Source organism: Solanum pennellii, chromosome 3 (assembly GCF_001406875.1).
Source record: "Solanum pennellii chromosome 3, SPENNV200".
Taxonomy (NCBI): Eukaryota; Viridiplantae; Streptophyta; class Magnoliopsida; order Solanales; family Solanaceae; genus Solanum; species Solanum pennellii.
Genome location: NC_028639.1, coordinates 54,920,181 through 54,931,908, shown reverse-complemented (window position 1 = coordinate 54,931,908; position 11,728 = coordinate 54,920,181). Strand labels below are relative to the sequence as shown.

General features: G+C 30.9%; 2 protein-coding genes across 2 annotated transcripts; one reads left to right on the top strand and one right to left on the bottom strand.

Moving 5' to 3' along the window:
- Window positions 1-6,281: 6,281 nt before the first annotated feature.
- Window positions 6,282-10,035, top strand: LOC107012539 (protein NSP-INTERACTING KINASE 2). The gene is made up of 4 exons (XM_015212409.2): window positions 6,282-6,874; window positions 7,639-7,899; window positions 8,251-9,123; window positions 9,253-10,035. Exons 1-4 carry the CDS (start codon window positions 6,454-6,456, stop codon window positions 9,732-9,734), a joined length of 2,037 nt encoding a protein of 678 aa, XP_015067895.1. The 5' UTR covers window positions 6,282-6,453; the 3' UTR covers window positions 9,735-10,035.
- A 169-nt stretch (window positions 10,036-10,204) lies between these two features.
- Window positions 10,205-11,516, bottom strand: LOC107012540. Its single transcript, XM_015212410.2, has 2 exons — window positions 11,108-11,516; window positions 10,205-10,919 (listed from the first exon to the last, which is right to left on the bottom strand). Exons 1-2 carry the CDS (start codon window positions 11,162-11,164, stop codon window positions 10,326-10,328), a joined length of 651 nt encoding a protein of 216 aa, XP_015067896.1. The 5' UTR covers window positions 11,165-11,516; the 3' UTR covers window positions 10,205-10,325.
- Between the last annotated feature and the right edge of the window lie 212 nt (window positions 11,517-11,728).

Genomic DNA, 11,728 nt, shown 5'->3' with positions numbered 1-11,728 from the left:
ATACAGACGGTGCACTACTTTATCTTAAAATGTACACTAGAATATAAATCAATTTATTTTGTTGGAACGATCAATATTCTTGTGTTTCTCACTATATATTCATCTTGTTTCTTTAATCGATACATCAATTAGTTGATATGATGGATAAATTTTGAACCTTTTTTTTTCATTCTTAACTTTGCTAAGTTTTTGTTTTGATCATGTTAATTCCGATGATTACTTTATGTGTCATTCTTATAAAAAATAAATGATAATAGTATTTGTCATATTAAAAAATCAAGTAAGAATTGATTATATTATTTTCATTTTGCCCTGAATTAATATATATGATGAGATACTAATTAATATAATGAAAAAGAGAGTAATACTTATTGAGATGAAAAAAAAAAAGACAATCTGATCAGATTAACATTTTAATTAATAAATTGACAGGAGAGAGTAATTTTTATCAAATGGGGTTTGAGAATAATGTAATTTAGTGTCATAATGATGGTTATTATTACTGTTATTAATGATATATGATGTCACTAATTATGATATCTCTCCACATATTGCAAGACAACTATATTACTAATAGATTTTCCCTTAATTAGTCCCCATAATAATCATGCAGTGTGTTTCGACATTATTGGTGATGGCCTTCGATTTGATAGCGAGTACTAATTAATGTTTTGATACGAGGTACTATATAATAAATAAATTATCTTCTGTCGTATATATAGTGGTGTATAAATATGTTAATTGTTTAAATGCTAACGTGACTTATATGTGATAATTGTAATTGTGAAGTAAAATATTAGTTTGATACTCTCTTTCTTCGCTATTATTTGTCATGAGTTTTTATTTTTAGAGTCAAATTATATCAATTTTGACTAACATTTTAAGATGTATTTTTTCATCATATTGATATGCAAAAAAATGCAATTTATAGTACTTTTCATATAGTTTTTGAATATCTAAATTTTTATTTAAAACACCAAATTGACGTTTGATAACAAGTAAAAGTGAACGAAGGAAAGTAATTGGAGAGTTATTTTGATGTATCATCATATCAAATTGAAGTTCAAAATATAGGTATAATGTAATATGTTATTCTTGCGGTTTCTATTCATTCTTCAAATCACTTTACGTCAATTAATAGAAGTAGTATAGTAAAATAATTATATCAATGATAATTTCTTTTTAATAAATATATCAAATTCAAATATGAATCGTAAAAATAAATCAAAGGTATCTTATTTTTGATTCATACATAATCAATGCATCAATAACAAGTTCAAGGTCTTGTGAATTGTCAGACAAATAAACTATAACCGTGAAGAGTTTAATATGTACCTGCCTGAATATATTTCCTTCTATGGTGACACAGTATTTGGCATATAGCCTATAGGTAGGAACATCAAATAATTTAAATATTGAACACCAAAGTGTATTTTTCAAATTTATATAACTACAACAAAAAAGAAACAAGTAAACTGTATCCAGCATTGTTACGTTGTCAATTAATAAACTTTCATTCTTTTTTACTCCCTCCGTCCGATATTGTTTGTTAGAGTTTTTATTTTTAGAGTCAAACTATAAAAATTTTGACTAATATTTTAAGATGTATTTTTTCATCATGTTAATATGTAAAACATTGTAATTTATAGTATTTTTCATATAATTTTAGAATATTTAATTTTTTTTGTTTAAAATATTAAATTAATGTGATCTAATTTACCTTTGAAAATTAGTTAAATTAATTTTTGATAAACACAACATAATAAATAATTTTGGACGAAGAAAATAATAGTTAACAAGATACTAAAGAGTTGATAATCGAGTTATCAATATGATTCAATTTTTAACTAGTCTAACATGCACAACACTATTGTGACCATTAGAAAACATCTGATGGTTGCATTAATTAAAACTACATAAATTGAGAAAAATGTAGTAAATAATTCAGAAAAACTAACATATAAATAGTAGTCCCAAGACAATTAAAAACCGTCAAATTAGTGTCAGAGCCTCCCATAAAAAACATTATTTATTACTCAATTAACTGTGCTAGTTTGCTCATAGGAGGACCACCAACTTCATCCACATATACTACTACTACTACTTCTTATGTGCTGTCCAAACTCAATCTAAATGAGATTTAGATCGATGTCTGGTTGATTGGATAAGAATAATAATTATTTTTTTAATTATTTTAATTTGTTAATATTGTATTTTTAAAATTAATTTAATTAATTTTTAAAGTTAAAGATTATATTAATTTGATATTTTAAATAAAAGATTTAAATATTTAAAAATTATATGAAAAAATACTATAAATTACAAATTTTTTGCATATCAATATGATAAAAAAATATATTTTAAAATGTTAGTCAAAGTTTTTATGGTTTGACTCAAAAAATAGAAACCAGCACTAACAAGAATGGACAAAGTGAGTAATTTAAAGATTTGTATAATTAAAAATAAATTGTTTTGAGATTGATTAAATCGTTATGATAAGCAATTATATTATATATATGAAATAACTTATCTTATTATTAAAATTTATCATGATCAAATTCTCCTTTTTTATCTTTTCCCCATTTTCTTTCAAATTTATTTGATAGAGAGTGTGGACAAGTTCTCCTTTTTATCTTTTCCCCTTTTCATATTTTTTTTGCTTGTAAAAAAATAAAGACACTTTTGGTGGATTTTTTGGTCCAAAGTATATATCACTAGCTAATTAGTAAAGTGTTTAATTTAGTGGATTGCATATTTTTGACATGGAATTAGCCAATGCTGAACTTGAAGTCACTATATATAGTGAATTCATAACTTTATATATACGTGTATATATCTTTATATAAAAAAAGATATTTTCTGTGTGTGATTATAATTCATAATTGATGAAACTCAAGTTGAAGTAAAAGGCACAACGTGGGAAAGAGGCTTGTGGGGTTCGAATTTAATTACATTAAATTAATAATATTGATGATGCATCGTACACTAAGTTTGGATAGTTGTTATCTATCGTTTTTATAATGTTATCTTATGTTTTGTATTGTTCGAATAGTTATAATGTTGACATAATATATAAACATAATTTTTAATATGGCTTTAGCAGACGACTATGCTTTTCAATTTTGAGTGCATAAATAGACACTTAAACTTGTAGAATACTGAACAAGGAGACACATATGTCCTACATGGCATAATACACGTAGGACGCCATGTAAGACACAAAATTATCATGTAGGGTGCTATGTAGGACGAATGTATTTATTTGTTCAATTTTATACAAGTTTAAGTCCTACTCAAGCACATTCAAAGTTAAAAATCATAGTTGTCAATTAACATTAAGTTAAGAATCATGCTTATATATTATGCTTATAATGTTTGAATAGATTTTTTATATATATATATATAATTATCATTTGAATGAATAGTCTATAAAAAGAAAGTAAATACATATAAAATTATTATAAAAAAGTAAGATAAAAGATATAAATATAGCACAGTTAAATAATTAACAAGGGAAAAAGGTCTGATATACCCCTCAACTTTGTCATTTGGAGCTGATATACCCCTCGTTCTAAAAGTGGCTCATATATGCCCTTACCGTTATACAAACGGCTCACATATACCCCTGCCGTTACAAAATGGCTCATATATACCCTCCATTTAATGGAAGTTAAAAAATTAGTTTTAAATTTATATTTGTTACTTCTAATTTTTTTTTAAAAATTATTTAGGGGTATATATGATTCTTCTATCAAAATTCAAGGTATATTTTAATTTTTTTTGATACATAAATTATTTTTTGACTTCTTTTATTATAATTATTTGAGTTTCTTATTCTTATTTTGTTTTTTTGTTTCATTCCTTAGTTTAAAGAAAAAAATTTTAAACTATTTTTTTGTGTGTATTGTAATTTAATTTCGTATTCGCAGAAAAAATTTGGTTATCTACAATAAGTTTTACAAGAATATTAGTGAAACATAAATAAATTTGATTATCAAAATAATAATTATAAATTAGTCATTGAAACAAAAAAAAGTCAAAAAAAATATGTTTGACGAGGATTAAATTTACTCATATGGGATTATATTTATTAGAAAAAATAATAAAAATTTAGATTAAAATTATTTTTTTTTAAATTTCCGTTAGAGGAAAAGGGTATATGTGAGCCATTTGTTTACAAGTAGGGGTATATATGAGCCACTTTTATAACGAGGGGTATATCAGCTCTAAATGACAAAGTTGAGGGGTATATAAGACCCTTTTCCCAATTAACAAAGACAAAATAAGAAGAAACAAAAGGTGATAGGCGATCACGTCAAAATGTTTGTTACATAAAATGAGAATTTTGTTAATTATTACATAAAATGAATTTAGTGATACAATACAATAAAATTATATTTAAATTAACAATACAATACCATACATTTAATGATAATATATTAACATGCTAACGATATTCTGTTTGACATGTTAAACTCAAAATAGAAAGAAAAGAGAAAATTAAATTGTCTTTATTGGATCTGTAAGATTTTTTTTTATCTCTCTCATTTGGTGTCGGATACTCACATTGGAGTAAGACTAAATATGAATTTGCGCTGGAAAGTTTCACATTAAGGTTAAAACGCTTTCTAACAAAATCAATTCCATATTCAAGGAAATTCAAATTCGAGACCTATTGATTAAGGATGAAGAAGAAATACTTATCACTCTATCACGATCTTTGTCGATAATAACCGAAGAATTTTTATTATTATTTGAAAATCTACACTAATTGAACTGAAACTAAAGATTCTTAAAAGAACAGCAAGTTATTATGGCATAAAATAAAAAATTGCCACATAGTTTCAACATGCAAAAACTATAATTTTCTCTACAATAATGTACTGTGCCATATTATGGGCAATGGGCAATAACGACTTCAATAGAATATTTCTTATTTTTCCCAAAACAAGTCCCTGCATATTTTGCTGACTTGGGGAAATCTCCTTCATTCCCTAATTTCAATAATTTGTACTACTATTTTGTCCATTTTTTTGATGCTATACTAATATTCTTTTCCTTAAGGAGCACTTTGTTTATTAAATATTTATATTCTTGAATCTTGATTCTTGTTTGATGTTGAGTAACTTACCACTACGAAAATTGATGCCATATTCAAAAATATTTTCCTCCCAACAAAGTACAGCCACGTCCAAAATTATTATAACTCCGTTCAGTTTTACTTGTTCATTTGAATTTACACTAACTTTAATAATATATAAAAAATTAATATGAGTATTATATAATAATAATAATAATAATTAATTGGTGTATAATATAGAGAAACAAATAGTTAATATTATGAAAAAAATATAGAATTTTTTTGCCCTTTATATTGTTGTAACCCAATGTTAGGAATGGGAACATCTCTATAATTTTGTCCCTTCTAATTGTCTAATCCCGTTTCAAAATAGAAAGAGAATTTGAAGAGTTACTTTCACTTATCTTAACTGCACGCTTAACTCTCGATTTTTGTTCTATCATGCCAAGAACATAGGACAACACCACAAACACATCACAAGAACAATTTCTTCCTTTTTTTTTAAATCATAAAAAATAACGAACACTATAGCAAACACTTTTTTTTATCTATATTTGAGTCCGATTAATTATTGCAGAATTCATTTTGGGCAGCACTCTAATACTTTTTTTTCTTCAAAGCTCAAATTTAAATTCTTTGACTAAGTGAAGAAATAATCAGATATCATGCATAAGAGGTTTAGAGATTTTAAATTCGAGTTTTGAAAAAAAATCAGATATTGTTAGGATCTAAATAATCAGATATCATGCATAAGCTATCAATTGCAAACCTTGAAAGACCAATGAAGATAAACCATAAATATATTAAAAGACACAATCTTTTTAATGTGATTAAATTAATCGACCTATATCTACAAGAAAAAATGAATAATCTATTATATAAAAAAGAATACACAATATTGAGAATAATAATATCACAAATTTACTTAGAATAAAAAGAGGTTCACGTGAGTGATAACTTAACACTTGTATTTTATGGATCCCCTAAACAAAACTGTCAAATCCCCTTTAACAACATTATAAATGCTACTATATAAGTTTAAAAGAATAAATTTCTATTTATAAAGTCGTAAAATTAAATTATGATGAGTTTAAACTGTCAAATCCCCTTTAACAACATTATAAATGCTACTATATAAGTTTAAAAAAATAAATTTCTATTTATAAAGTCGTAAAATTAAATTATGATAAGAAACTCAGAACAATACGTCAAAACACCTATTGAGAGACAAAGAGACACATTTAAAGAAACATTAGTACTACTGCTCAAAAGAAAAAAAGAAACCAACTGAGTCAGTACTAGTACTTCATCTCTGAAACAAAACAATAACCTTACTCTCTACCATTTCCAGTCAAAGGTGGGTAACAACTAACATGGGTTTTCCTCCATTATTCCTCTGTTTTCTCTTCATACTCTTTTCACTCTCTGTAAGTGGAAATGCTGAGTTACAAGCTCTAATGGACTTAAAAGCTAGTCTTGACCCTGAAAATGCTTTGCTCACTTCATGGACTGTTTCTGGTAATCCATGTGATGGTTCTTTTGAAGGTATTGCTTGTAATGAAAAGGGTCAAGTTGCTAACATTTCTCTACAAGGTAAAGGCCTTAAAGGGAAGTTGTCACCTGCCATTGCTGGGCTAACTCACTTGACTGGACTCTACTTGCATTATAATTCATTGTATGGAGAGATACCAACAGAAATTTCTAATTTGGTTGAGCTATCTGATTTGTATTTGAATGTTAATGATCTCTCTGGTCAGATCCCTCAAGAACTTGGAAACATGTCAAACTTGCAAGGTTAGTGACTAAGAAACTAACTTCTCTGTTTTGTCCATTATGGTTTTCTTGGTTTAGATTTTGAAGTTACAAACTTTGAAATTTGAAAATGTGAATTTTTGTTAATATGATAAAAAGATGATATTTTTACATTTTCTTTGTTCTTTCTGAATATTTTGTCCAAATGTGTTAGAGCTCTAGTTGGAAAAGGTAGGGGCTTCTGCTGTTAATCATTTATGTCTCACTGAAGTTACAAACTGGAACTTGTTCTGTTTGGGAAATCATAAAGATTTGCTTTTTCCCCCCAAATTGTTTTAGAGTTAAATTTCAGTCTAGTAGTCCGATCCCTTGTATTCCCTTTCATACAAGTAGTAGTTACATTACTTCTATATATTGTTTCTTGTTCTATGATTTTGTATTTTGGTTATAGTATTATTTTGTTGTAGTTGCTGTTTAGAGTGATTTGTCAGGCTTTGTATAGTATTTTCCATGGCTTGTCACTTCTTTTCTTTCCTTATCTGTACTGCTTTGAATTGTTTTTTCTTGAGCCAAGGGTTTATTGGAAGCAAACTCTCTACCTCCAAGGTAAGGTAAGGTCTTTGTATGTTTTACCCTTCCCGGTGCCTACTTTGTGGAATCACATTGGGTATGTTGTCGTTGTTGTAGTTCATCCCCGTTGTTCTAAAGGTGGCTTTAAGTTTTGTTCTTGTGTGATTATTTACAACCTCATTTTGATTATGGAGTCTGTCTCACTTTAGTTTATCATCTTGTTCCATATTGTACAGTTCTGCAACTATGCTATAACCATTTTACTGGTAGCATACCCACTCAACTAGGGACTCTAACAAAGCTCAATGTCCTGGCTCTGCAATCCAATCAGTTAACTGGTGCGATCCCCGCTAGCTTGGGTGACTTGGGAGTGTTGATGAGGGTGGACTTGAGTTATAATAGTCTATTCGGTTCAATTCCTTCAAAACTTGCGGATGCTCCCCTACTTGAAGTCTTGGATATCCGAAATAACAAGATTTCTGGCAATGTGCCTCTTGGTAATGAATTTTCTCGCCCTACATTATACTCTCTGTAGGAATTTTGAGAGTCAACCAAGTTTTTTTTATTGACATTTTCTTATATGCCTTTTAGATAATTTTAGTTGTTAATTTTTGTGTTTCATAGTACTTACTACGTAGTTTTCAAATATATAAGTTTTATTTCAAAAAACTTAAAGCTTTTATGTCCGATTCATGGTCAAAGTTAAGACGTTTGAATCTAGAAAATTCCAACTGTGCCAAATAAGTTGAGACAGAGGGAGTTATGTATGTGTAGCCCCATAAGAGTCTTACATTTAGTTTCTTGATAAATTATATCTTATCGGGTCTTTTGCTTTCTGTCTTATGAAGCTTTGAAGAGATTAGTTGGAGGTTTCCAGTATGAGAATAATCCAGGACTATGCGGTGTGGGTTTCCCATCCTTGCGAGTATGTACATCTTTCGATCGATCGAATCCGAACAGACCAGAGCCCTATGGAGTTGGCTCAAGTGGTTTATCTACAAGAGATATTCCAGAAACAGCTAATCTCAATTTAAATTGCAGTGGAAATGCCTGCACAACGTCGTCTAAAACCTCACAGGCATCTGTTGTTGTAGGGGTTATTGTGGTTACTATTATTGCATCTGCTATAGGAATTCTTTCCTTCACGCACTATAGAAGACGAAAGCAGAAACTTGGAGGTGGACTGGAAATGTGTGATAGCCGTCTCAGTATCGACCAGGCCAAGGAAGTTAATAGGAAGAATGGTTCTCCCCTAGTCAGTCTTGAGTACTCGATTGGTTGGGATCCGTTGGCTGAGGGCCGGCGTTATGGTGGAGTTTCCCAAGAAATTCTGCAGAGATACAGATTCAATTTGGAAGAGGTGGAGTCAGCTACACAGTACTTTGCTGATAAGAATCTATTGGCCAAGAGCAACTTTTCAACTACATATAGAGGGACTCTAAGAGATGGATCACTTGTTGCTGTTACGAGAATTGCCAAAATTAGCTGCAAGTCAGAAGAAGCCGAGTTTTTAAGAGGACTAAATGTTTTGACATCTCTGAGACATGATAATTTAGTTAGGCTGAGAGGTTTCTGTTGCTCTAAAAGTAGGGGAGAATGTTTTCTCGTTTATGATTTTGTGCCAAGAGGAAACTTGTTGCACTACCTAGATTTGAAGGAGGACGAAGCTCGTGCTCTTGAATGGTCCACGAGGGTATCTATCATTAGTGGAACTGCAAAAGGTCAGTGTTTGAATCAACTCTCTCTTGTATGGTCTAAAGTACAGCAATTTGACATAATATTACTTGTTGTGAGCTTATTGTATCGATAATTTAATAATGCCTTTATCTATCTGTTACCTTCTTGAACAGGCGTTGAGTATTTGCACGGGTGCAAGGTGAATAAGCCAGCTCTAGTGCATCAGAATATCTGTGCTGAAAACGTGCTCCTTGACCAGCGATTCAAACCATTGCTTTCAAATTCAGGCCTTCATAAGCTCCTCACAAATGATACCGTCTTTTCAGCGCTCAAGGCTAGTGCTGCCATGGGATATTTAGCTCCAGAGTACTCCACTACAGGCCGGTTTACTGAGAGGAGTGATATTTATGCCTTTGGAGTGCTCATTTTCCAAATTTTATCTGGCAAGCGAAAATTCACCAGTTCAATGCGTTCTGCTGCTGAATCGTCCAAATTCCACGACTTGATGGACGTGAATCTCCATGGAAGGTTCTCTGAGTCTGAAGCAACAAAACTAGCGATAATCGCTTTGTTATGTACACATGAATGCCCAGAGGAGAGACCAACCATGGAAACAATCGTACGAGAAATTGGTAATTTAGCTAGTCCCTCCTAATGCTAATGATATTCTTCCATCAACTATTGCCTGTGGGGCAAGTTTTCAATCCTCCTAACTTATTAGCTTGAAATAGATTCGTACTAACCTCTCACGAGCTTCAAATTTTTAGTCAGTCTGAGAACTTCTTCGACTGAGGACTTGACCATTTTGTGAATGTTTGCATCTCGTTTGCCATTTAACCTTAGGATTTCTCATGTTGGAGGATTTTCCTCTGTTTGTCTCTTGGCTTCTTATTAATCTGTTTGTAAAAAGATGAATGTTCTTCCATTTACCTAGGATCAATGCTTCGTTTTTGTTTCGTGCCTTGACTTTCATATTATTAAAGACTACAAGATCCGAAGGCCATGGTCCATAGGGGGCTAATGGCTATGGTTCATCCATCAGACTTGGTTTGGAAGTGAGAGATGCTTATCATCCGAGCAACTCCCTCTTGTCTTTAGGGGATTTATCTTCGATTAATAAGTATGTCGGAAAAAATTGTCATTTAGGTTAATCAAAACTTCCCCTCATACATATTTTGTTCTTTGTTAGTTCAATTCTACATCAAGTAACTATTTACAATGCCAATCTACTATAGTATAACGCGATTTAGGCTTCAACCACTCTCCTTCGAGGAGATTTTACTCTGTATACATGTTCTTCCCCTGTACATTTATCTACTTTAACAATCCAGTGTCCGCGATCAGTATCCACTTTCATCTTTGCAGCTATTCTGGTCAGCAGCAGCCCTTCTCCTATAGGCAACAATTGTGTCCTCAAAGGGCTGCTCTTCCATGACTCCTTGCAAAAAGCATTGTACCCCAAAACAATGGTACTTTTATCCCTTCTGCTCTTTCGCAACGATCCTAGTATCTCTTCGTGATTTTGAATGTTACAATCCACAGCTATGAAGTCAGCATCTTTGTAGTAATTTGGCAGCAGCAACTCTAGAGTCTGAGAGTTCACGACAACAAACTCAAGTTGACTAGAATTCGTGCCTAGAGCCAATTTCGAGAGATGTAATTCTTCTATGCCCCGGAGGATGCAGATCACTCTTCCTCCTGTTTGTTGAGCTGCAGCCACCAAGGCTAGGGTGGTTGAGTCTGCAACATTGGCACAAGCAACCACCATGATTTGTGCATTGTTTCCTGCTGCAAGCGCGGAAATGAACTCTGCCCCGTTTGGCTCATTAGCTCTCTTCCCCTGAATCAATCAAAATGAACACAATTTTAGCAAATAAATTCAATTGGAAAACACTAACGAAACTCAGTAACACCAACAATCCTGAAATCGTTTTCTATAGCACATTTCTCTAATGAGAGTTCAAAAACATTGTGACACAAACAATATTGTTATAGAAAGATTTGGCTCGATTTCATCATACTACTTACCATGTTCATGGTTTTGAGAAAGGCTTTGGTGGCATTTTCAGCAGACCAACAACTCATTTTTCTTGATTTTTCTTTATGAATTCTTGAAAGAAGTATAGAGCTAGAGATGCAATCAAGTTATTATTTATATACAGGACAGGCACAACCTAATTAGTGCGTCCATGTGGAATTGTTTTGGTAAAAATTCTCAACTTGGTCTTACCTAAAATAAAATATGAAAAATTATTACAAAATGTATACCTTTTTATTAATTTATTATTCTTGAAATTCTTGATCCAGAAATGGTAGATTATAATTTGGGTGTATAGTTTGAGTCACAAGTTGTTGGGCATAAAGTAACGTGAAGGCCATGTTATCAATGACCTAAGGCGACCTTCCTGGAGACTGAAAAAATTGATAAAATAATTGATGACGAGGAGTCCATTAAGCTCTATATTGTGGATAGAGTTTGAAACTTACGGCTCGGCCCGTGTGCGAGTGTATTAGAAAAAATAATGCATATATTAATTTTGTGTTGCTGTTTAATATATTTTTTTAGATGTATTTTATTTGGTATTAAGATATGTTTATATTAATAAATACATGAAAATCCACGCGATTAGTAATGCAAAGTGAGTTAGT